The sequence below is a fragment of the Hyla sarda genome, chromosome 4 (assembly GCF_029499605.1).
Source record: "Hyla sarda isolate aHylSar1 chromosome 4, aHylSar1.hap1, whole genome shotgun sequence".
In the NCBI taxonomy this organism is placed as follows: domain Eukaryota; kingdom Metazoa; phylum Chordata; class Amphibia; order Anura; family Hylidae; genus Hyla; species Hyla sarda.
In genome coordinates this window covers 46,044,207-46,071,585 of record NC_079192.1, presented here as the reverse complement: position 1 = coordinate 46,071,585, position 27,379 = coordinate 46,044,207, and the positions used below count along the sequence as shown (strand labels likewise).

Here is a 27,379-nt window from a genome sequence, read left to right as displayed (position 1 = left end):
TATCCCCTATCCTTTGGATAGGGGATAAGATGTCTAGGGGCGGAGTACCTCTTTAATCCTTCCTGTACATATTAGCTGCTGAATACTACAGTGGAAATTATTTTCTTTTTGGAACACAGTGCTCTCTACTGACATCATGAGCACAGTGCTCTCTGCTGACATCTCTGTCCATATTAGGAACTGTCCAGAACAGCATATGTTTGCTATGGAGATGTCAGCAGAGAGCACTGTGCTAATGATGTCATCAGACAGCTCTGTGTTTCAAAAAGAAAATAATTTCCACTGTAGTGTTCAGCAGCTAATAAGTACAGGATTAAGATTTTTTAATAGAAGTAATTTACAAACCTGTTTAACTTTCTGGCACCAGTTGATTTAAATAAAAATAAAACGTTTTTCACCGGAGTACCCCTTTAACCCCTTAAGGACGCAGGACGTAAATGTACGTCCTGGTGCGGTGGTACTTAACGCACCAGGACGTACATTTATGTCCTAAGCATAACCGCGGGCATCTGAGCGATGCCCGTGTCATGCGCGGCTGATCCCGGCTGCTGATCGCAGCCAGGGACCCGCCGGCAATGGCCGACGCCCGCGATCTCGCGGGAGTCCGCCATTAACCCCTCAGGTGCCGGGATCAATACAGATCCCGGCATCTGCGGCAGTGCGCGATTTGAATGAATGATCGGATCGCCCGCAGCGCTGCTGCGGGGATCCCATCATTCATAACGCCGCACGGAGGTCCCCTCTCCTTTCTCCGTGCGGCTCCCGGCGTCTCCTGCTCTGGTTTGTGATCGAGCAGACCAGAGCAGAAGATGACCGATAATACTGATCTGTTCTATGTCCTATACATAGAACAGATCAGTATTAGCAATCATGGTATTGCTATGAATAGTCGCCTATGGGGACTATTCAAGTGTAAAAAAAAATTTAAAAAAATGTAAAAGTAAAAAAAAAGTGAAAAATCCCCTCCCCCAATAAAAAAGTTAAACGTCCGTTTTTTTTCCTATTTTACCCCCAAAAAGCGTAAAAAAAATTTTTTATAGACATATTTGGTATCGCCGCGTGCGTAAATGTCTGAACTATTAAAATATAATGTTAATGATCCCGTACGGTTAACGGCGTGAAAGAAAAAAAAAAAGTCCAAAATTCCAACTTTTTTAATACATTTTATTTAAAAAAAAATGATAAAAAATTTATTAAAAGTTTTTTATATGCAAATGTGGTATCAAAAAAAAGTACAGATCATGGCGCAAATAATGAGCCCCCATACCGCCGCTTATACGGTAAAAGTGATTATAAACGTACTAATTTGGTTAAAAAGTTTGTGATTTTTTTTAAGCGCAACAATAATATTAAAGTATGTAATAATGGGTATCATTTTAATCGTATTGACCCTCAGAATAAAGAACACACGTCATTTTTACCATAAATTGTACGGCATGAAAACGAAACCTTCCAAAATTAGCAAAATTGCGTTTTTCGTTGTAATTTCCTCACAAAAATAGTGTTTTTTGGTTGCGCCATACATTTTATGATATGAGTTATGTCATTACAAAGGTGAACTGGTCGCACAAAAAACAAGCTCTCATACTAGTCTGTGGATGAAAATATAAAAGAGTTATGATTTTTAGAAGGCGAGGAGGAAAAAATGAAAACGTAAAAATTTAATTGTCTGAGTCCTTAAGGCCAAAATGGGCTGAGTCCTTAAGGGGTTAATACATGATTAGCCAGAACATTGGGGGAGATTTATCAAAACCTGTCCAGAGGACATGTTGTCCAGTTGCCCATAGCAACCAATCAGATCAATTCTTTCACAGGAGACCATGGAACTTCGGAGAGACCAGGAATTTTTGTGGTGCTGATCGGGGAGAAGTCAAGATAAAATTATTTTTAATGGTTATGGTGCAACATGTTTCACTGCGCAGGCGCAGCTGTGCCTGCGCAGTGAAACGCGTTGCACCTTAACCGTTAAAGGAAGTTCATCTTGATGTACACACCGTGACTGACTTCTCCCCGATTAGCGCCACGAAAATTCCTGGTCTCTCCGAAGTTCCATGGTCTCCTTGATCTTCACGAGAAGGCTGCAGATGGGTTCATGAATATTTTGTCATTCATTACGTGCTGTCCATTGTTGTGTATGCCGGTACACAACCGGAGCGGGTAAGCAGCCATTGTGCAGCCCTCTGTATAATTACCATCCAGCATATGTGATTCCCCACAGGGAGCGCCTTTTTGTTGCTTTTAGGTCTCATTCTTCACAGGCCTCTTTAAAAATGAAAGAAGCGATCCGATTGGTTGCTATGGGCAACTGCGCAGGTTTTGATAAATCTCCTCCATTATAGCTACAGTGAATAACATAGATCATCTCATGGTACGTTCACACTGTTACGCCGAGCGCTCCGGGTCCCCACTCCTCCCCGGAGCGCTCGCAGCGTTCTCCTGTTCGCAGCGCCCCGGTCAGACCCACTGACCGGGAGCGCTGTGATAATGTCCCTAGCCGGGATGCGATCCGCGATGCGGGACGCGCCCGCTCGCGATTCGCATCCCGGTCCGCTTACCAGACTCGTTCCCCGTCTGTTCTGTCCCGGCGCGCGCAGCTCCGCTCCATAGGGCGCGCGCGCGCCGGCTCTCTGCGATTTAAAGGGCCGTGCGCAACTGATTGGCGCCTGGTTCTAATTAGTGTGTTCGCCTGTGCACTTCCCTATATAACCTCACTTCCCCTTCCCTTCTTTGCCGGATCTTGTTGCCATTGTGCCAGTGAAAGCGTTCCTTGTATGTCCCAAGCCAGTGTTCCAGACCTCTTGCCGTTGCCCCTGACTACGATCCTTGCTGCCTGCCCTGACCTTCTGCTACGTCCGACCTTGCTCTTGCCTAATCCCTTGTACCGCGCTTATCTCAGCAGTCAGAGGGGTTGAGCCGTTGCCGGTGGATACGACCTGGTTGCTACCGCCGCTACTTTGCGGCGGGCTCTGGTGAATACCAGTAGCAACTTAGAACCGGTCCGCCGGCACGGTCCACGCCAATCCCTCTCTGACACAGAGGATCCACCTCCAGCCTGCCGAATCCTGACAGTAGATCCGGCCATGGATCCCGCTGAGGTCCCACTGCCAGTTGTCGCTGACCTTACCAGTTGTCGCAACAGATAGCGCAACAAGGCCATCAGCTGTCTCAACTGACTGTTATGCTACAGCAGCTTCTACCACAGCTTCAGCAACCATCTCCTCCTCCAGCTCCTGCACCTCCTCCGCAGCGAGTGGCCGCATCCAGCCTCCGTTTATCTTTGCCGGACAAGTTCGATGGGGACTCTAGACTTTGCCATGGTTTTCTCTCGCAATGTTCCCTGCATTTGGAGATGATGTCGGACAAATTTCCAACTGAACGGTCGAAGGTGGCTTTCGTGGTTAGTCTCCTGTCTGAGAAGGCCCGGTCATGGGCCACACCGCTCTGGGACCGCAATGATCCTGTCACTGCCTCCGTACAGTCCTTCTTTGCTAAGATTCGAAGTGTCTTCGAGGAACCAGCCTGAGCTTCTTCTGCCGAGACTGCCCTGCTGAACCTGGTCCAGGGTAATTCTTCAGTAGGCGAGTACGCCATCCAATTTCGTACTCTCGCCTCCGAATTATTTTGGAATAACGAGGCCCTCTGCGCGACCTTCAAAAAAGGCCTATCCAGTAACATCAAAGATGTGCTGGCCGCACAAGAAATCCCTGCCAACCTGCATGAACTTATCCATTTGGCCACCCGCATTGACATGCGCTTTTCCGAAAGACAGCAGGAGCTCCGTCAGGATATGGACTTTGTTCGCACTAGGCGGTTTCTCTCCCCGGCTCCTCTCTTCTCTGGTCCGCTGCAATCTGTTCCTGTGCCTTCCGCCGTGGAGGCTGTGCAAGTAGACCGGTCTCGCCTGACACCACAAGAGAGGACACGCCGCCGCAATGAGAACCTATGCCTGTACTGTGCCAGTACCGAACACTTCCTCAAGGATTGTCCTATCCGTCCTCCACGTCAGGAAAGATGCACTCCGATCCCGCACAAAAGTGAGACAGCTCTAGGTGTGAACTCTGCTTCTCCACGTCTTACTGTGCCTGTGCGGATCTCTTCTTCTAACTCCTCCTTCTCAGCTGTGGCCTTCTTGGATTCTGGATCTGCAGGAAATTTTATTTTGGCCTCTTTCATTAACAGGTTCAACATCCCAGTGACCAGTCTCGTCAGACCTCTCTACATCGCTTAAGTTAATGGTGAAAGATTGGACTGTACTGTGCGTTACCGCACAGAACCCCTGTTAATGTGCATTGGACCTCATCACGAAAAAATTGAATTTCTGGTCCTCTCTAACTGCACTTCTGAAATTCTTCTCGGATTGCCTTGGCTCCAACGCCATTCCCCTACCCTTGACTGGACCACCGGGGAAATCAAGAACTGGGGTGCTTCTTGCCACATAAAATGCCTCACGTCTGCTCCCAGTCCTGCCAGTCAAACCCCTATGGCTCCTCCTATACCAGGTCTCCCCAAGGCCTATTTGGACTATGCCGATGTTTTTTGCAAAAAACAAGCAGAGACTTTGCCTCCTCACAGGCCTTATGACTGCCCTATTGATCTTCTTCCTGGTACTACTCCAACCCGGGGCAGGATCTATCCTCTGTCAGCTCCTGAAACACAAGCCATGTCGGAATACATCCAAGAAAATTTAAAAAAGGGGATTCATCCGCAAGTCTTCCTCCCCTGCCAGAGCGGGGTTCTTCTTTGTCTCCAAAAAAGACTGTTCCTTACGGCCATGCATCAATTACCACGGTCTTAATAAGATCACAATAAAAAAACGCTATCCCCTGCCTCTTATCTCGGAACTATTTGATCCCCTACGCGGCGCTAACATCTTCACCAAATTGGATTTAAGAGGTGCATATAATCTCATCCGCATCAGGGAAGGGGATGAGTGGAAGACCGCATTTAATACCAGAGACGGACACTTTGAATATCTGGTTATGCCCTTTTGGCTCTGCAATGCCCCTGCTGTCTTCCAGGACTTTGTAAATCAAATTTTTCGTAATCTGTTATATACCTGTGTTGTGGTTTACTTGGACGACATTTTGATTTTCTCTTCTAACCTCGAAGAACACCGCCGTCATGTCCGCCTGGTGCTCCAGAGACTCTGTGACAATCAATTATATGCCAAGATGGAGAAATGTCTCTTTGAATGCCAATCTCTTCCCTTCCTAGGATATTTAGTCTCCGGTCAGGGACTTCAAATGGACCCAGACAAACTGTCAGCCGTGTTAGATTGGCCACGCCCCTCCGGACTCCGAGCTATCCAACGCTTCTTGGGGTTTGCCAATTACTACCGACAATTTATTCCACATTTTTCCATCATTGTGGCCCCAATTGTGGCCCTAACCAAGAAAAACGCCAACCCTAAGTCCTGGCCTCCCCAAGCGGACGAGGCGTTCAACCGTCTCAAAACTGCCTTTTCTTCTGCTCCCGTACTCTACAGACCTGATCCATCTAAACCCTTCTCACTGGAGGTAGACACCTCCTCGGTGGGAGCCGGAGCTGTACTCCTACAAAAAAACTCTTCTGGACATAACGTTACTTGTGGTTTCTTTTTCTAGGACCTTCTCTCCGGCGGAAAAAAATTACTCCATTGGTGATCGAGAACTGCTGGCCATAAAACTAGCCTTCGAGGAATGGAGGCACCTGATGGAGGGCTCCAAATACCCAATTATCATATACACAGATCACAAGAATCTCTCTTATCTTCAGTCTGCCCAACGGCTGAACCCACGCCAGGCTAGGTGGTCGTTGTTTTTTGCCCGTTTTAACTTTGAGATTCATTTTCGCCCTGCTGACAAGAACATCAGGGCTGACGCCCTCTCTCGTTCCTCTGATACCTCCGAAATGGAAGCCCCCCTACAACACATTGTTCCTCCTGACTGTCTGATCTCCTCTTCCCCAGCTTCCATCAGACAAACACCTCCTGGAAAGACTTTCGTCCCTCCACGCCAGCGCCTCAAGGTCCTCAGGTGGGGACACTCCTCGCACCTCGCCGGCCATGCTGGCATCAAAAAGTCCATCCAGCTCATCTCTCGATTTTATTGGTGGCCTACCCTGGAAGCAGATGTTGCTGATTTTGTTCGGGCGCCTCCTTCATCCTCTGCCTGTTCCTGAGCTACCATGGTCTCAGATTGCTATGGACTTTATAACGGACCTGCCTTTATCCCATGGCAACACAGTCATTTGGGTGGTCGTTGATCGTTTCTCCAAGATGGCACATTTTATTCCACTTCCAGGTCTTCCTTCTGCGCCACAGTCCGCGAAACAATTTTTTGTGCACATTTTTTCGCCTTCACGGGCTTCCCACGCATATCGACTCGGATAGAGGCGTTCAATTTGTGTCGAAATTCTGGAGGGCTCTCTGTAATCAACTTGAAATCAAATTAAATTTCTCGTCTTCCTATCATCCCCAATTCAATGGGCAAGTAGAGAGAGTTAACCAGGTTCTTGGTGACTATTTGCAACATTTTGTTTCCTCCCGCCAGGATGATTGGGCCAATCTTCTACCCTGGGCTGAATTCTCGTACAATTTCAAAATCTCTGAATCCTCTGCTAAATCCCCGTTCTTTGTGGTGTACGGCCGTCACCCTCTTCCCCCCGTCCCCACTCCCATGCCTTCTGGTTTGCCCGCTGTTGATGAGGTTACCCGGGACTTCTCCACCATCTGGAAAGAGACTCAAAAATCCCTCTTACAGGCCTCATCCCGGATGAAGAAGCATGCCGACAAAAAAAGAAGAACTCCTCCTGTCTTTGTTCCTGGAGACAAAGTGTGGCTCTCCGCCAAGTATATCCGCTTCCGTGTCCCCAGTTATAAACTGGGACCACGTTATCTTGGACCCTTTAAAATCAAGTGCCAAATCAATCCTGTCTCCTACAAACTCCTTCTTCCCCCTTCTCTCCGTATTCCTAACGCTTTTCATGTTTCTCTCCTTAAACCGCTTATCCTTAACCGCTTCTCTCCCAAGGTTGTCGCCCCTACTCCTATCTCCGGGTCCTCTGATGTCTTCTCGGTTAAAGAAATTCTCGCGTCTAAGACGGTCAGAGGTAAAAAAAAAATTCTTGTAGATTGGGAGAATTGCGGCCCTGAGGAGAGGTCATGGGAACCCGAGGATAACATTCTCGACAAGGACCTCATTCACAAATTTTCAGGTTCCAAAAAGAGAGGGAGACCAAAGGGGGGGGTACTGTTACGCCGAGCGCTCCGGGTCCCCGCTCCTCCCCGGAGTGCTCGCAGTGTTCTCCTGTTCGCAGCGCCCCGGTCAGACCCGCTGACCGGGAGCGCTGCGATAATGTCCCTAGCCGGGATGCGATCCGCGATGCGGGACACGCCCGCTCGCGATTCGCATCCCGGTCCGCTTACCAGACTCGTTCCCCGTCTGTTCTGTGCCGGTGCGCCACTGATTGGCGCCTGGTTCTAATTAGTGTGTTCACCTGTGCACTTCCCTATACAACCTCACTTCCCCTTCCCTTCCTTGCCGGATCTTGTTGCCATTGTGCCAGTGAAAGCGTTCCTTGTATGTCCCAAGCCAGTGTTCCAGACCTCTTGCCGTTGCCCCTGACTACGATCCTTGCTGCCTGCCCTGACCTTCTGCTACGTCCGACCTTGCTCTTGCCTAATCCCTTGTACCGCGCTTATCTCAGCAGTCAGAGGGGTTGAGCCGTTGCCGGAGGATACGACCTGGATACGACCTGCGGCGGGCTCTGGTGAATACCAGTATCAACTTATGTGTGGTGAGCAGGAGGAAGAGTAATGCTGACTGCGGTGTTGCGATGATAATGTCGGGTCTATTGGTGTTAACCCTTAAATGTCGTGACGCCAGGGTGCGGTTTCCTCAATGTAGTAATCCTACCGCCAACCGTCCCACAAACAGCAGGGAGAAATAAAGGAATGTCCACAGCAGATTTTATTAAGTAAACTAGAAGTAACTTTACTGTATTTTAGGCAACGGCATGGAACATAACAGTCTTTGAGAGAGAGAACTGTGGTACAGGTTCCTCACAGGTTTGCTGGGATTCCGGGATCAATGAGCTTTGGTGCTAGCCACGGTGCTACTATTTTTAGGAGAATTGAGTTTCTAGTTGTCACACAGGATTCAGTAGTTTGAGCTTTGAGTAACTCACGTTTAGTGTCTGCGGATTCCTAGGCTTTGGGCCTAGCTTGAATTGATGCTGATGAGATGATGAGATGTGCTTCTCTGATAATCCGGAACTAAGAGAGAGAATTTAGTGGCTGCTGCCCCTTATATATTAAGGGAGTGGGACAAAGCTCATTGGTCAGCAGAACCTGTCAGTCCTGACCCAGTGAACTCTGGGTATCACATGACCCAAAGGTCCTTAAACCATAATACAATTTAATTAAAGGCACATGACCTCTAATGTCCTATACAGAGGTATTCCTATATAACATGTTAAATATATATATATATATATATATATATATATACACATTAAATACAATTTATATGAGGCGACTAGGAGTTAGCCCTACAGGAGAGCCCTATTGACATGGAGAGGCTCTGGCTGAGGGGACTTCAGACAAAGGGACAGGACCAGGTCCTGAACCGGGACACCACATATGCACAGATTTTTAAATGGAATCTGCCATCAGTGTTACCTGCACTAACCTGTTGGTAGAGGCTTGTACTGCAAGCGATACTGATAATAATGATACCACCACCAGATCCATGGATCTGTTCATCCGTTATCCTTTTTCAGTATATGCAAATCGCCAGACTTGGCGTTCTTACGTAGCCCATGAACAACGATGTCCCCACTGCTTCATCCTCGCGGCTACTGTACATGTGTCACTTCCACAGTCTAAAGCGGCCACGGCTGTGAAGCAGCGCTGTACACCACTTCCGCATGTATCCTTGAAGCAGTGCACGCACAGTAACCATGAATAGGAGCAGGCAGACAGAGCTTTATGAATATTCATTACCCAGGCAAACGGAGGACCAAGCAATGGTGACATCACAGCGCATAGGGGTTGGCATGGAAACATCCCACACACACCAAATCTGGTGATTTACATATTCCAGAAAAGAATAACAGACAAACAGAGCCACGGATCTGGTGGTGGCAAGTATCATTTTCATCAGTATCACCCTCACTACAAGCCTCTACCAACAGACTAGTGCGGATGAAACTGATGAAATATTCCCACTAAACATCCGATCTCCTTTCCCACGGATAGGGGATAAGATGTCTGATCATGGGGGTCCAAACTCTGTGTTCTGTGTGGGTGACCACAGCCATCATGCCCCCTCCATTCATGTTTATGGGAGGAGGCATGACAGCTATGTACTAGTCACCACGCCCCCTCCAACAGACATAATTGGAGGGGTCATGGCGTGACGTCATGAACATGGAAGCTCCAAGCTTCCGTGTTCAGAGCGCCACGGTGCTGTGTCAGAGATCATGTCAGCATCCGGACTCCCCGTGACCAGACACCTTATACTCTATCTTTTGGATGGGGATAAGATGTCTAGGGGCAGAGTACCCTTTTAATTCTAACAACCTTCTTTAAAGGGGTACTCCGGTGAAAAACTTTTTTTTTTTTTTTTTTTATCAACTGATGCCAGAAAATTAAACAGATTTGTAAATTACTTCTATTAAAAAAAATCTTAATCCTTCCTGTACTTATTAGCTGCTGAATACTACAGCGGAAATTCTCTTCTTTTTGAAACACAGAGCTGTCTGCTGACCTCACGAGCACAGTGCTCTCTGCTGACATCTCTGTCCATTTTAGGAACGGTCCAGAACAGCATATGTTTGCTATGGGGATTTCCTTTTACCCTGGACAGTTCCTAAAAATGGACAGAGATATCAGCAGAGAGCACTGTGGTCGTGATGTCAGCAGAGAGCTCTGTGTTTCAAACAGAAAAGAATTTCCACTGTAGTATTCAGCAGCTAATAAGTACAGGAAGGATTAAGATTTTTTTAATAGAAGTAATTTACAAATCTGTTTATCTTTCTGGCACCAGTTGATTTAAAAAAAAAAAAAAAGTTTTTCACCGGAGTACCCCTTTAACCCCTTAACGACGCAGGACGTATATTTACGTCCTGCGCCGGCTTCCGCGATATGAAGCGGGATCGCGCCGCGATCCCGCATCATATCGCGTCGGTCCCGGCGCTAATCAACGGCCGGGACCCGCGGCTAATACCACACATCGCCGATCGCGGCGATGTGCGGAATTAACCCTTTAGAAGCGGCGGTCAAAGCTGACCACCGCTTCTAAAGTGAAAGTGAAAGTGACCCGGCTGCTCAGTCGGGCTGTTCGGGACCGCCGCGGTGAAATCGCGGCGTCCCGAACAGCTGATCGGACACCGGGAGGGCTCTTACCTGCCTCCCCGGTGTCCGATCGACGAATGACTGCTCCGTGCCTGAGATCCAGGCAGGAGCAGTCAAGCGCCGATAATGCTGATCACAGGCGTGTTAATGCACGCCAGTGATCAGCATTAGAGATCAGTGTGTGCAGTGTTATAGGTCCCTATGGGACCTATAACACTGCAAAAAAAATGTAAAAAAAAAGTGTTAATAAAGGTCATTTAACCCCTTCCCTAATAAAAGTTTGAATCACCCCCCTTTTCCCATAAAAAAAATAAAACAGTGTAAAAAAAATAAAAAATAAACATATGTGGTATCGCCGCGTGCGTAAATGTCCGAACTATAAAAATATATCATTAATTAAGCCGTACGGTCAATGGCGTACGCGGAAAAAAATTCCAAAGTCCAAAAAAGCGTATTTTGGTCACTTTTTATATCATTAAAAAATGAATAAAAAGTGATCAAAAAGTCCGATCAAAACAAAAATCATACCGATAAAATCTTCAGATCACGGCGCAAAAAATGAGTCCTCATACCACCCCATACGTGGAAAAATAAAAAAGTTATAGGGGTCAGAAGATGACATTTTTAAACGTATAAATTTTCCTGCATGTAGTTATGATTTTTTCCAGAAGTGCGACAAAATCAAACCTATATAAGTAGGGTATCATTTTAACCGTATGGACCTACAGAATAATGATAAGGTGTAATTTTTACCGAAATATGCACTGCGTAGAAACGAAAGCCCCCAAAAGTTACAAAATGGCGTTTTTCTTCGATTTTGTCGCACAATGATTTTTTTTTCCGTTTTGCCGTGCATTTTTGGGTAAAATGACTAATGTCACTGCAAAGTAGAATTGGCGACGCAAAAAATAAGCCATAATATGGATTTTTAGGTGGAAAATTGAAAGGGTTATGATTTTTAAAAGGTAAGGAGGAAAAAACGAAAGTGCAAAAACGGAAAAACCCTGAGTCCTTAAGGGGTTAATCTAATCCTTTAGTCAGGACGGGTTGACTGATAAGTTCAGAAAACATGACTACTGTGTGTGACTTATTCTGCTTCCTATAAACGGATGGTATAATTGACTGCATAAATACAACAAATGGTTACACTTCGGACCCCTGTATACACCCCCGATAGCTTAGAGGCTCTGTATGTCTATTACTTCCTTGCTTGGTAGTCACTTCTTATGCTGCCAGCTGATATTGTATACCTTTTTGTGCCGTGTTGCTTTCTATTTCTGTTATACTTTTTCTCTTTAGAACATTTCTGTGTTTCCCCTCCTCTTTTTCCTCTTCGCCTCCACACCTCCCATTCCTCATTTCTGTATCCTGATTATGACCTCACTCTTACACCCCCCTATCTCAGCCACTTCCCCTAAATGTACACAGAATGAGAGAAAGCATTGAGCAGGAAGGATACAATAGAACACACAGAGTGACCACAGGACTTACAGGGACTCAGAAGAGTGAGAATAGGGGCACCCTAAAAACCTGCCCTAGGGTACATGAAGGAACTGTCTGCAGATAGGAAGAATATTGCAGTTCTATGAAGGTAGTGGAGAGATATTGGGCTGTGTTCAGATATAGCACATAGTTCACGTGGACTCTCCTCTCCCGGATACACTGGATTACATACTACAGACAATATGCCACACTTTTGGAATACTGGAATTTGCCTGGCGACACTTCTCATAAATGGTAATATTATCTTTCCTAAATGCTTTTTGTGTATCTGGTGTCTCTATTGCCAAGTTCAATTTTGGGGCATACATATGTCAATGGAAAATTCAGATTTCACCATTATACACAGCTGTATTACAAAGTGGGGTTTATGGGGGGAGATTTATCAAAACCTGTGCAGAGGAAGAGTGGTGCAGTTGCCCATAGCAACCAATCAGATCGCTTCTTTCATTTTCCACAGGCCTCTTTAGAGGCCTGTGGAAAATGAAAGAAGCAATCTGATTGGTTGCTATGGGCAACTGCACCACTCTTCCTCTGCACAGGTTTTGATAAATCTCCCCCTATGTGTGTATATTTTTATATACAGTGAGACCTCTTTTCAAAGAAAATTTATAGTGTATGGTGGACTGACTATCAGTTACACTAAAACTGGTCCAGAAAAGGGGATGGTCTTCTCAAAGAGGTGGTCTTTTGGAGAGGCTTCACTACAGAAAGACTATTTGATCAATTTAAAGTTTAACCTTTGTGAGCACATGATTTGATCCATCCAATCTATAATTTATTTCAGATGCAGAAAAGCTGCAATATTTACCCCTGTAGTTGTTATTAAGGATAGTGGATAAGATGCCTGATCGCGGGGGTCCCGCCGCTGGGGACCCCACGCAGCACCTCAGTTAAAATCAGTCCCTGGAGCGTGGGGTCTGATTACCGGCGGCCACGGGGCAGGCGGCGTGTGACGTCACGCCTCCGCCCCCGTGTGACGTCACGCTCCGCCCCTCAATGCAAGCTTATGGGAGGAGGCGTGACAGCTTTTTATTCATTTTTTTCAGGATATAAAAAGTGACAAAAAAAATGCACTATTTTGGACGTAAGAATTTTTTTGCGCGTACGCTATTGACCGTGCGGTTTAATTAACGATATATTTTTATAATTCGGATATTTCCCCACGCGGTGATACCACATATGATTATTTTTTATTTACACTGGTTTTTTTTTAAGGGAAAAGGGAGGTGATTCAAACTTTTATTAGGGGAGGGGTTATTCACTTTTTTTTTTTCACTTTTTTTTTCACTTTTTTTTGCAGTGTTATAGCTCCCATAGGGACCTATAACACTGCACACACTGATCTCTTATACTGATCATTGTTATCCCATAGGGACCTATAACACTGCACACACTGATCTTTTACATTGATCAGTGGTTTCTCATAAGAAACCACTGATCGATAATTCTGCCGCTTGACTGCTCATACCTGGATCTCAGGCACTGAGCAGTCATTCAGCAATCGGACAACATGGAGGCAGGTAGGGATCCTCCTGCTGTCATGTAAGCTGTTCGAGATGCCGCGATTTCGCCGTGGTGATCCCGAACAGCTCCCTGGGCTAACCGGCATGGTTTTACTTTCACTTTAAAGGGTTAATAACGCGCGGCAGCACGATCAATGCCGTGCGCTATTAGCCACGGGTCCCGGCCGTTGTTAGAGGCCGGGCCCAACCCGCTATGACGCGGGGTCACACCGTGGCCCTGCGTTATAGATTGGGAGCGGACTCATGACGTACCAGTACGTCATGGGTCCTTAAGAGGTTACTCCAGTGGAAAACTTTTTTTTTTTTTTTTTTAATCAATTGGTGCCAGAAAGTTAAACAGATTTGTAAATTACTTCTATTAAAAAGCCTTAATCCTTTCAGTACTTATTAGCTGCTGAATACTACAAAGGAAATTATTTTCTTTTTGAAACACAGAGCTCTCTGCTGACATCATGACCACAGTGCTCTCTGCTGAAATCTCTGTCCATTTTAGGAACTGTCCAGAGCAGCATATGTTTTCTATGGGGATTTTCTCCTACTCTGGACAGTTCATAAAATGGACAGAGATGTCAGCAGAGAGCACTGTGGTCATGATGTCAGCAGAGAGCTCTGTGTTCCAAAAAGAAAATAATTTCCTCTGTAGTATTCAGCAGCTAATAAGTACTGGAAGGATTAAGATTTTTTAATAGAAGTAATTTACAAATCTGTTTAACTTTCTGGCACCAGTTGATTAAAAAAAAAAAGTTTTCCACCGGAGTACCCCTTTAACCCCTTCTTGTCGTGACGCCAGGGCGTGGTTTAGCCTTAACCACCCAAAGGTTATACCGCTGATCCTGGGTTAGGCAGGAGCAATGAAGACACCAACGCCAGATTAACGATAACGGCAGCTTTACTGAGGTAAGACAGGTTATATAGTCTTTGTAGTACAGCCAAATATCCCAGGGAGGTGACCAGTGACACAGGGGGACCTCGCAGGCTTGCTAGGACTTGCAGTAGTTAGACTGACTTTAGCGCAGGCCACGGTGACTACAGATGGACTTGACTTGACAGAGATGGCGACTGACAATAAGATTACTTGACTTACTGATGACCGACTTGTGGCTGCAGGACTTTAGGCTTGAGGCCTTCAATGCTCTGGACACAGACACTGGAACAACTCGACCACACTGGACCTCAGCAGGAAAAAGAATCATTTATATAGCCCATAGGTCACTTGGGGGGGGGGGGGGGGGTCACCTGGTCAATGGAGCCTCCTGGGTAGCAATCATGTGATCCAAACATTAAAACAACAGTACATTATATATACACAAAACCTATGTACAACATGGTGAACTGTAAGGGGGGGGGGGGGGGGGGGGGCTGGGGACATGCAGGGACTTAGCCTGACAGACCAGGAGGACAGTACAGGGCCACATCATCCCGTACTGGGACACCTCATAGTCATTAGACCCTGGGGGTTTACTCAACTTTTGCTATGTGGATTCTATTATGGGACATTACGGATTGTTTATGGCAGATTATTATGCTATCTAGTAGTTTGATGTGGCACTGAACTGTAGTATTCTATTAATATGTAGACAGTATGGAATGAAATATTTGCCCAATAAACAAATGTAGTAGATTTATGCTTGTCAGATGTAGGAGAGCTGAGTTTGTCAGACACAATTGTCATATAGGAAAGTGTTATCTGTGCTTTTTTTTATAAACATATCCAAACTCTGAGTTGCCACAAACAATGTAGCGGCAAACATGACACATTGAGCTGGGCCACATCTACACTATGGGGGTCATGTATCAAAGATTTTACCCTTGTTTTGTGTGTATTTTTTTGCGCAAAATTTAGCGCAAGCTCTTTTTTTTGCGCATTTTTTTGCACACGTTTTGGTAGAGCATTTCCTCCAGATGTGGCTGAATCGGGGTACCTTGGAGTGACATCTATAGTACACATGGATTTATTAACTGTGTACTTTTCCATTACACCAAAAAGTTTGCCGCAAGAGCTGTTTTTTTTGCGCAAATAGAAGCCATCTTGGACTTAATGTAGCAAGATGCTCTAAATCATCTATTCTATTTTCCAAACAGTGGATTTAGGAGATTACTATATTTACCCGCAATTTATGAAGCTCATTGCGCTTGATTGATAAATTTAGCGCTTCTACGCATAATTTAGAATTCGGGAAAAGGGGTAAACTGCTTCTACCATACACAAATAATGAAACATGTCCCCCTATGTGTTCACTATAATGTAAAAACATCCTGCAGCCTGTCAGTACAGTGTCACCATAAAGGTAAAGGCAGTCTTTGCCAATGTCTTTTGTTTATCTCTTCACAGGCAAACATATAATGGTTCAGTAGGAGTATTCTGTGTCTAATGTGAGGGCTGTGAGGTTATACAGAAGTTGATGTATACCTTATACAGAGGATTATTACTTAAAGGGGTACTCCGCCCTAGACATCTTATTCCCTATTCAAAGGATAGGGGATAAGATATCAGATCGCGGGGGTCCTGCTGCTGGGGACCCCCGGGATCTCGCCTGCAGAACCCACCTCAACGGCTTCCGGCAACGCTGGAGGTTTCAGATCCCGACCACGCAAGTGGAAGAGTGTGTCGTCACGCCCCGCCCCTCAATGCAAGTCTATGAGAGGGGGCGTGTCATCACGCTCCCTCCCATAGACTTGCGTTGAGGGGCGGGGCATCAAATGGGGGCGGAGTTGTGACGTCACGCTCTTCCACTCACGTGGTCGGGATCTGAAGCCTACAGCGTTGCCGGAAGACGTTGAGGTGGGTTCTGCAGGCGAGATCCCGGGGGCCCCCGCGATCTGACATCTTATCCCCTGTAGGGGCGGAGTACCCCTTTAAGGCCCTATTACATGGGTGGCTTATCGGTCGGACAGGTTAATACCGCACAGTTTAGAAATCATTGTTCGCTGACCGCACATCTCTATCTGTAATAGGGAATGTGTGGCTGACAATGATGGAAAGAAAGGGCCAAATGAAGGATTTGCGCAGCCCTACCTGCATGATAGCCAAGCCACGAAAAAGTGCACAAGCGCCTATTTACTGGATTGGCAATCGTATCAGGTCTGAGTAATATTACCCATATTCCCATACCTAATGTTCCAAAGCTAGTTAGTCACTAGCCAAAAAAGGTTTAGAATGGCAGACGAATACAGAATGGTCTCACACTGACGTGGTTGTGTGGTTTGGGAAAACCCCTTCAGTTTCACAGTTTGTGCTAAAAAAAAAAGTTTACCACAGGGCCTTAAAGGAAATCTATCAGGTGTATTTGCTACCAAGAACTGCAGTCATCATCAAATAGCTGGTAGGCTATTTTCACACAGGGGAATATCCGTGTGGAATTTCCACAGACAGCTGAGGGCGGCAGAACATGCTCCATCTCATAGACGGCAGTGCATTTCCTTGTGGACTCTGCAGACTTGTCTGTTCTTTCTGCGGACGCTGGAATTGGAATTTCCACCACAGATATATTTGGCGTGAAGATTCCACCATGTAAACAATGCAGCAGAATCCCATTGATATCAAAGGGGCTCTGTTGTAGCGGAATGTCTGTGCGGAATTTTTCTGCAGAATTCTGCATGGAAATTCCGCCATGTGAACATGGCCTTAAGGTATTAAAACAAACTGTACCTTTCCTGGAGCTAATGGTGGATGCCGAACTTATAACATCACTTTTTTATTTTTCAACCAAGTGTCAAGGAGGTGGGGCTAAACTGTCACAGCCTGGAAAGCCTTCTTGCTTGACTACAGGTCTCTTGCGAGAAGGGGGTGGGAGGTGGAGGCGAGCGAGGAGGTTTGCCAGCTATGACACTTGAGCAGATTGGCCCCACCTACTTGTTGAAGTAATTAAAAGGCAATTTTAAGTTCAGCAACCCCCATCAGCTACAGGAAGGATACAGTCTGCTTTATACCCTACCAGCTATCCAATGGTGTCTGCAGTTATCAGATCCATTTAAGACAAAAGCAGATGTGGGTGCTTTGCTGCACTTTTCTTACTTAAAGTTTAAAGGGTACACCAGAGAAAAACATCTTATCCCCTATCCAAGGGATAGGGGATAAGATGTCTGATCGCGGGGATCCTGCCGCTGGGACCCCTGCGATCTCCGGTGCAGCACCCCGGTCATCCATGCACGGAGCGTACTCCACTCCATGCTGAATGAATGGCGACTACAGCTGCCACGCCCCATCCATTCATTTCTATGGGAGGAGGTGCAACGGCAATGGCATGAATGGAGGGGGTGTTCCGGATGCCTCCACTGCCAGCCAGGAGATCACGGGGGGTCCCGCCAACGACATATTATCCCCTATCCTTTGGATAGGGGATAAGATTTTGGTGGCCCAGTACAGGATTTGTACCCCTGTACTCTTGGTGTCCTGTGTGGCGGACTCTATTGCAGTGTCCCCTGAGTCACCCCCTTAAACTTTGTATCATAAATGGTTAACCCCTTAATCTTTGTATCATAAATGGTTAACAAGTGCCTCATGTTATGTATGAGAATGCCTTGATAATGATATATACCTTTAAATGTTATTACCAAGTCTTGTAACCAGGGATGGTGTCAGTGACCCGATGACTTGTGAGTGACCTATAGGACCCCCCCAAAGTCTGCCCCATATAAACCCTGGGAGGAGCTAGCTAGATAGTTCAGTTATATGCATGCTGAGGAACATTCAAGACCTGAGAGTGTCTGTGTCCTGAGGAGACCAAAGGCCTAATCACACAGCCACGTTTCCATCACCAAGTGCCCCACAGGTGAACGTCAAAACCTGGTAAGTTACACAAGGGGTGAAGTCTAGTCAGTCCTAGTCAAGTCAGTTAAATCTGTTGAAATTCAGCGTGGGTCTGTAGCATTCTATCCTAGTCCACTACAAGTCCCAGCAAGCCCATGAGTCTCTAAAGTCACTGGTCACCTCCTTGGGCCTAACTGAGCTGTAAAGACTATTCCATCTGTCTGCCACAGTAAAGCTGCCATTGTTCCGTAACTTGACGTCGGAGTCATTATTTGCCCCATGCCTAGTCCAGGATCCATACCTCAGGTAGTGCAGAGGTTTACCACGCCCTGGCGTCACGAATACAAGAGGTTAATGCCCTCTACCCCTCACCACAAGATTTTTTTCGCCGGAGTACCCCTTTAAAGGAAATCTGTTAACAGTATCACCGGCACTAACCTGTTCGTACAGGGTTATGAGTGACACAGATGAAAACATTGTTTACTGATACTGTATATTGTCTGTGGCTCCATTCTTCTGGATATAGTAATAAAGAGCTTGAATCACAGGGGTGTTCCCAAGCTCCCCATGCACGGTGATGTCCTGGACCTCCACTTTGCAGCACAATAGCTCTCCTCTGCATGGGCAATAGCCACAGCCAGTACCGTTATGCTGCAGAGTGGAGCTCCATCCTGAAGAATAGCAGGCTAATCACAAGGGGAGGAGAAAGACAATGAAGAAGCCAATGTGCACAAGTCTTCAGAACACTGGACATCATCTTGCACAAGTGGTTTGGGAATGCCCCCCGTGCTTCAAGCTCCTGATTATCATATACAGAAGACCAAGGATTACAGAAAAAGCCATGTACAGAAGATCGGTAAGTATGGGTTTCATCAGTTTTCATCAGCACTATAACCCTATACCAACAGGTAAATGTGGTTGATATTGATGACAGATTCTCTTTACAGGAAAACTGTCACCCTGATCACCCACACTAAACCCAATACACTGGGTAATAGTGTGGGTGACCAGGAATCCAAAGAGGGGTCACTTACTATAATTGGAGCTGTGGTTCCCGAAATATTAGCTAGCGAAGTTGCCCTTCTGAATTCAGGGAGTCGCGAGCAGGAGGCAGGGCCCCGCCGGTTGGCAAACTGGCGGGGCCCTGCCTCCTGCACGCAACTCCCCTGATTAACAAGGGGAACTTCGCCAGCCAATATTTTAGGAACCACAGCGCCGATTATAGTAAGTGACCCCTCTTTGGATTCCTGGTCACCCACACTATAACCCAGTGTATTGGGTTTAGTGTGGGTGATCAGGGTGACAGTTTTCCTTTATTGGAGTTGACGGGTCCAGAAATCTGGGAAGATCAAAGTTTAGTAAATGGGTCTGCTATTTAGGATCCTCTTTTGGCTAGAAACAACGTGTTGTTGGTGGGCGTATTTATTAAAATTGTCTGAAAGCAAAACTTCTGGTTGCCCTTTGCAACCAGAGCTCAGATTTTATTTCTAAAACTGCAAAACTAATAAAATGAAAGCTGCCCTGTGATTGGCTGTTATGGGCAACAAAGACAGTATTGCTTACAGACAGTTTTGATAAATCTTCCCCAGTGCCCATTGCTCTGGAGGACCTGTCCTGTCCTGCATTACACAAACAACTGACTGATTTGAATGGACCCTGTGTAAGGCTATGTTAACACATCCAGAATATCTGCACGGGAAATCTCAGAGCAGACATTCCCTTACGGTAATATGCTGGTAAAATGTAGGTGCTAGGACCTCACGGGAATGCGCCCTCTCATAGATGCTATGCATTCAGTGCGGAGTGCGCGGTAAGAATGAACAGGTCCATTCTTTCTGCGGACTTGAAAGTCAGAATTTCGGTGCCGGAAACATCTGGCATGGAAATTACGATGTGTGCACAGCGCAGCAGAATCCCATGGAATACAATAGGACTCTGCTGCTCCAGAATCTCCAGCAGAATTCCAGACACGTGAACATAGCCTAAGACTTTATTTGACATGTGAGCAAGAAAACTTTAAATGTTCCCTGGCAGCTTGGTGACCCAAAGTGTTTTCACTTACAGAAATGTTTGATGCATATCTTTTCTGCGGGAGGTCTAATGCATTTATTTACACAAGTAAAGCTGACCCCTGGCACCACTTAAACCACTCCTATTCAGTAACAAGTACTCCACAACTCATGTACGAGCAGTAAACAATAGCCATGTCACAACCTGGGGTGCTCTAACGTAATGAAATGGAGAAACCCAGTACAATCCAATCTATGTAAAAGAATGAAAACTAAGCACTCCCCAGGTAAAATTTGCAGTGCATATCTTCCTTATTGAAACAGACAGTGCATCAACATGAACAGGCGGGGAGCAGGTAAGTGGATAGTGCGCGCGGGGGGGTAAGGAAAAGGCGACAGATCGTTGCACGCACGTAGCGCTTCATTAGGCCTGTGCATTTGTTATGGTTTATATACAAATTCGGGCTAGCTTTACTTGTTCGCATGCAACAAACCCTCGACTGTTCTCATCGAATTTGCTGATGAGCTGATAACTTGGTTTACAATGGATACTGCTGAGTCACAATTTTGAAATGTTTCATCACTGTAAAAATTGCACAATTTGGATTTGCTTCTATAAATTGCCAGTTTCCTACAGGAAATTGCTGTTTAACTCTATATAGGCATGTTCACATGGGCAATTTCCATTGACTTTGAAGCCAGGGAAACATGCAAAAAAGAAATGCCATGTCACTCCTTTTATGTGCAGTAAGGCGCTGAAGTTCACCCTGAAATCAATGCGGGCTTTGGGCTGGTGTCTCCAGCGCTACCCATGGCTCAGACAGCGCTGCAGGCATCCCTTCATGCAGCTCTTTTTGCCGATGAGTATGCATGCTAAGGGTAGTTATTACCTGTAATACTCCACTGTTGCATTTACAATTAGTTGAGCCATTGTGTGCCTTAACCCCTTAAGGACCAGGCCATTTTACACCTTAGGACCAGAGCGTTTTTTGCACATCTGACCACTGTCACTTTAAACATTAATAACTCTGGGATGCTTTTAGTTATCAATCTGATTCCGAGATTGTTTTTTCGTGACATATTCTACTTTAACATAGTGGTAAAATTTTGTGGTAACTTGCATCCTTTCTTGGTGAAAAATCCCAAAATTTGATGAAAAATTTGAAAATGTTGCATTTTTCTAACTTTGAAGCTCTCTGCTTGTAAGGAAAATGGATATTCAAAATAAAAAAAATTTTTATTCACATATACAATATGTCTACTTTATGTTTGCATCATAAAATTGACGTGTTTTTACTTTTGGAAGACTCCAGAGGGCTTCAAAGTTCAGCAGCAATTTTCCAATTTTTCACAAAATTTTGAACCTCGCTTTTTTTCAGAGACCAGTTCAGGTTTGAAGTGGATTTGAAGGGTCTTCCCATTAGAAATACCCCACAAATGACCCCATTATAAAAACTACACCCCCCAAAGTATTCAAAATGACAATCAGTAAGTGTTTTAACCCTTTAGGTGTTTCACAGGAATAGCAGAAAAGTGAAGGAGAAAATTCACAATCTTTATTTTTTACACTCGCATGTTCTTGTAAACCCAATTTTTGAATTTTTACAAGGGGTAAAAGGAGAAAATGTATACTTATATTTGTAGCCCAATTTCTCTCGAGTAAGCACATACCTCATATGTCTATGTAAAGTGTTCGGCGGGCGCAGTAGAGGGCTCAGAAGGGAAGGAGCGACAAGGGGATTTTGGAGAGTACGTTTTTCAGAAATGGTTTTTGGGGGGCATGTTGCATTTAGGAAGCCCCTATGGTGCCAGAACAGCAGAAATAACCCACATGGCATACCATTTTGGAAACTAGACCCCTTGGGGAACGTAACAAGGAATAAAGTGAGCCTTAATACCCCACAGATGTTTCACGACTTTTGCATATGTAAAAAAAATATTTTTTTTTCCCACTAAAATGTGTGTTTCCCCCCAAATTTCACATTTTTGCAAGGGTTAATAGCAGAAAATACCCCCCAAAATTTGTAACTCCATCTCTTCTGAGTATGGAGGTACCCCATAAGTTGGCATGAAGTGCATTACGGGCGAACTACAATGCTCCGAAGAGAAGGAGTGATATTTGACTTTTTGAGAGCAAATTTTGCTCGGGGGGCATGTTGCATTTAGGAAGCCCCTATGGTGCCAGAACAGCAAAAAAAAAACACATGGCATACCATTTTGGAAACTAGACCCCTTGAGGAACGTAACAAGGAATAAAGTGAGCCTTAATACCCCACGCGGGTTTCACGACTTTTGCATATGTAAAAAAATATATATTTTTTTCACTAAAATGTGTGTTTCCCCCCAAATTTCACATTTTTGCAAGGGTTAATAGCAGAAAATACCCCCCAAAATTTGTAACTCCATCTCTTCTGAGTATGGAGGTACCCCATAAGTGGACCTGAAGTGCACTACGTGCGAACTACAATGCTCAGAAGAGGAGGAGCACCATTGAGCTTTTGGAAAGAGAATTCGTTTGGAATGGTAGTCAGGGGCCATGTGCATTTACAAAGCCCCCCGTGGTGCCAGAACAGTGGACCCCCCCCACATGTGACCCCATTTTGGAAACTACACCCCTCACAGAATTTAATAAGTGGTGCAGTGAGCATTTACACCCCACTGGCGTTTGACAAATCTTTGGGACAATGGGCTGTGCAAATGGAAAATTACATTATTCATTTTCACGGATCACTGTTCCAAAAATCTGTCAGACACCTGTGGGGCGTAAATGTTCACTGTACCCCTTATTACATTACATGAGGGGTGTAGTTTCCAAAATGGGGTCACATATGGGGGGGGTCCATTGTTCTGGTACCATGGGGTCTTTGTAAACACAAGTGGCCTTCAATTCCGGAAAAATTTTCTCTTCAAAATCCCAATGGCGCTCCTCCTCTTCTGAGCATTGTAGTGCACCCATAGAGCACTTTACATCCACATATGGGGTATGCTCTTACTCATAAGAAATTGGGTTACAAATTTTGGGGGGCTTTTTTTTATTTTCCCTTGTGAAAATGAAAAATTTAGGGTGACACCAGCATTTTAGTGAAAAAAATATTTTTTTTTCACTTTCCCATCCAACTTTAATGAAAATTTGTCAAACACCTGTGGGGTGTTCAGGCTCACTATACCCCTTGTTACGTTCCGTGAGGGGTGTCGTTTCCAAAATGGGGTCACATGTCTGTATTTATTGATTTGTGTTTATGTCAGAACCACTGTAAAATCAGCCACCCCTGTTAAAATCACCAATTTAGGCCTCAAATGTACATGGTGCGCTCTCACTCCTGAGCCTTGTTGTGCGCCCGCAGAGCATTTTACGCCCACATATGGGGTATCTCCGTACTCAGGAGAAATTGCGTTACAAATTTTGGGGGTCTTTTTTTCCTTTTACCTCCCGTGAAAATAAAAAGTAAAGGACAACACCAGCATGTTAGTGTAAAAAAAATTTTTTTTTTACACTAACAGGCTGGTGTAGACCCCAACTTTTCTTTTTCATAAGGGGTAAAAGGAAAAAAAGCCCCCAAAATTAGTAACGCAATTTCTCCCGAGTACGGAGATACCACATATGTGGCACTAAACTGTTTCCTTGAAATACGACAGGGCTCCAAAGTGAGAGAGCGCCATGCGCATTTGAGGACTAAATTAGGGATTGCACAGGGGTGGACATAGGGGTATTCTACGCCAGTGATTCCCAAACAGGGTGCCTCCAGCTGTTGCTAAACTCCCAGCATGCCTGGACAGTCAGTGGCTGTCCGGAAATGCTGGGAGTAGTTGTTTTGCAACAGCTGGAGGCTCTGTTTTGGAAACACTGCCGTACAATACGTTTTTTATTTTTTATTAGGGGGACAGTGTAAGGGGGTGTATATGTAGTGTTTTACCCTTTATTATGTGTAAGTGTAGTGTAGTGTTTTTAGGGTACATTCACACTGGCGGGTTTACAGGGAATTTACCGCTAGGAGTTTGCGCTGCGGTGAAAAATTTGCCACAGCCCAAACTTGAAGCAGAAAACTTACTGTAAACCCGCCAGTGTGAATGTACCCTGTACGTTCACATGGGGGGGCAAACCTCCAGCTGTTTCAAAACTACAACTCGTAGCATGTACTGACAGACCGTGCATGCTGGGAGTTGTACTTTTGCAACAGCTGGAGGCACACTGGTTGGAAAACCTTCAGTTAGGTTCTGTTACCTAACTCAGTATTTTCCAACCAGTGTGCCTCCAGCTGTTGCAAAACTTCAACTCCCAGCATGTACTGATCGCCGAAAGGCATGCTGGGAGATGTAGTTATGCAACAGCTGGAGGGATCGCAACTACAACTCCCAGCATGCAGAGACAGCTGTTTGCTGTTCAGGCTTGCTGGGAGTTGCAGTTTTGCAACATCTGTAGAGCTATAGTTTAGAGACCACTGCATAGTGGTCTCCAAACTGTGGACCTCCAGATGTTGCAAAACTACAACTCCCAGCATGCCCAGACAGCAAACTGCTGTCTGGGCATGCTGGGAGTTGTAGTTTTGCAAGATCTGGAGGTGCACAGTATAGAGATCACTTTGCAGTGGTCTCAAACTGTAGACCTCCAGCTGTTGCAAAACTGCAACTCCCAGCAAGCCTAAACAGCTCTCTGGGCATGCTGGGAGTTGTAGTTTTGCAACATCTGGAGGGTTACAGTTTAGAGACCACTATAGTGGTCTCAGACTGTAGCCCTCCAGATGTTGCTAAGTAACTCACCGGCTTCCGTTGGATCCAGGGAGCTGCGTCGCGGTCCTCTTCTTCCGCTGATCGTCGCCGCTGCCGTCGCCGATGGGTAAGTGGATCTTCGGCGCCGGTCCCTGTCGGTTTCCCCGTTCTGCCCGCCTATTGTGGGAGGGCAGGACGGGGAAACCCAAAGTAAACCCCTCCGCCCCTGATCTGCTATTGGTGGTCGCGTCTAGACCACCAATAGCAGAGATAGGAGGGGTGGCAACTCTGCCACTTCACTCCTATCGCTACAGGGGGATCGTGGGTGTCTAGGACACCCGCGATCCCCCTTCTTTTCCGGGTCACCGGGTCACCATAGACCCGTATGACCCGGAATCGGCGCAAATCGCAAGTGTGAATTCACTTGCGATTTGCGCCGATCGCCGACATGGGGGGGTCTAATGACCCCCCTGGGCATTTGCGCGGGGTGCCTGCTGATAGATATCAGCAGTCACCCCGGCGCGATCCCCGCCCGGCGCGCGGCGGGGACCGAAATTCCCACGGGCGTACAGGTACGCCCTTGGTCCTTAAGTACCAGGGAGCAAAGGCGTACCTGTACGCCCTTGGTCCTTAAGGGGTTAAGGGAGTACTGCAGTCTTAGACACTTATCCCCTTATCCCCATGTCTGATCAGCGATCTCCCGTACGGGGCCTGGCATTGCGCAGCAAATGCGCATGACGTCAACCTCACTGAGGTCGACGACACCCCCCCTCCATGCACGGACGTTGCATTTCCGCTTCTCCCATAGAGACACATGGAGGGGGCGTGTCAGCTGCAGCATTACACTTTCTGCACGGGAGAGCTGCGGCAGAGCTGGGGCCCTGCGATCAGACACTTCTACCCTATCCTGCTGATGAGGGATAAGTGTCTAGGGCTGTAGATCTCCTTAATTAGAATATGTTGTTTATGCTGCTCATTGTACTTCTGCTTGGTAAGGAAAATGCAGTAAGTTTTGGAAAGGGATAATATTTTTTTTTAATTTTTTGTTGGAAAAGTATCTCATGTTATAGGCGATTAGAAATGTAATGTTTAGCTTTCTAATGATAGATGAGGTTATAAAGAGACTGCAGCGAATACATATTACACATACATGTCGTCATGCCCCCGCACATAGGCCCTCATTTACTAAGAAAATCGGGTTGTAAGTCTATGTTGCTTTCTTACCCGACTGCTTTTTTTCCCTGGTATTTATTATTATGTCGCATCCTGTTTGTCGCACGTGGGTTTTGTAGGTTTTGGTTTCCAACTCCTCTGAGCTGTCGGGAAAAAATCCACAACAATTCAACAAATTCGGGTTGGAAACCTTAATAAATACGTGGGAAAGCTCAGAAATGTGGGGTTACGCCCCTTTTTCGGGTTTGGGAGAATCCACATCGGGTCTGTCGGGAAAAAATGTCGCATAGTGTCGCAGACTGGTGCACGATGTCTGCGACATGGCGCAGACAAAGATGCGCCAAAAAAAAACAGACAAAAGAGGTCGGGTTTAGAATAGTAAATGAGGGCCATAGACTTACATTGAGGGGGTGGAGCGTGACGTCACACGGGGCAGAGTCATGACGTCAGGATACTCTGGTCCTGTGGTCATCATGCTACACACTCAGAGTCTCCAACGCTGTGGAGAACTCACAAAAGGTGGGCGCAATGACAGATTGCGGGGGTCTCCAGTGGCGGGATCCCCGCGATCATACATCTTATCCCCTATCCAAAGAATAAGATGTATTAGGGATGAAGTACCCCTTTAAAGCCACATATACAAGAGCATATTACAGGAGAATATAGTGTCCCAGCCTTTATTTTATTGACCCAATCCCACAGCATCACAGATACATAATGGCAATTCTGTTGGTTAAGTGTCCAGTGTACTCCTTGGAGAGGTAGCAGTTTAGAGGAAATACAGCACTGCATTGAGCAGTAAGATGCAGCCTCAGAGACTCTGCTCAGCCTTTCTTGTGGTTGATAGACTTCCGTCAGCAGGTAGCAGGGGAAATCAGTGTGAAACAGCATATCATATAAACATACACAAACATTAGGCCACAAAACTCAATTTGCACAGAAATTCAATGTGAGGCAGGGAAGTTTTATAACTACAACTCATATATGGACCTACCATATCACTGCACTCCTGGTCCCTTAGGGCAATAACAACCTCTTCATAAGCATGATGTTTTATGCATGGGATTACATCACTCATTTTACCATAAAATGTATTAAACAACCAAAATTTTAATATTATTTGTTTGGGGAAATTGAAAAGAAAAAAGCAATTTTCCTTTCATTTTCACGCTGTACACTTTACGGTAAAATTGACCTGTTTTTGACATGTAATTCTGTGAGCCAATAGGATTAAAATGATACTTTTGTTTACATGCTTAGCTATTACTGTACTGTTTTGAAAAAATAAGTACTTATTTTTAGTAATTGTAATACATTTTTTTGTAAGGTTTATGCCGTTCACCGTATGGGATCATTAACATTATATTTAGATAGTTTG

The 27,379-nt window shown here is 45.7% G+C and overlaps 1 protein-coding gene and 1 long non-coding RNA gene across 3 annotated transcripts in view; one reads left to right on the top strand and one right to left on the bottom strand.

The window, feature by feature from the left end:
* Positions 1 to 27,379, bottom strand: part of LOC130367855 (uncharacterized) — a 401,538-nt gene that overhangs the window by 224,383 nt on the left and 149,776 nt on the right. The gene's annotated exons all lie outside the window — the stretch shown is intronic.
* Positions 11,686 to 27,379, top strand: part of ADGRE5 (adhesion G protein-coupled receptor E5) — a 184,204-nt gene continuing 168,510 nt past the window's right edge. Inside the window, exon 1 of one of the 2 annotated variants that reach the window (XM_056570735.1) lies at positions 11,686 to 12,073. In XM_056570735.1, coding sequence (XP_056426710.1) covers positions 12,022 to 12,073 — 52 coding nt within the window. In that variant the 5' untranslated portion in view covers positions 11,686 to 12,021. The remainder of the gene's footprint in view (positions 12,074 to 27,379) is intronic. The other variant, XM_056570737.1, reaches the window with a different exon arrangement.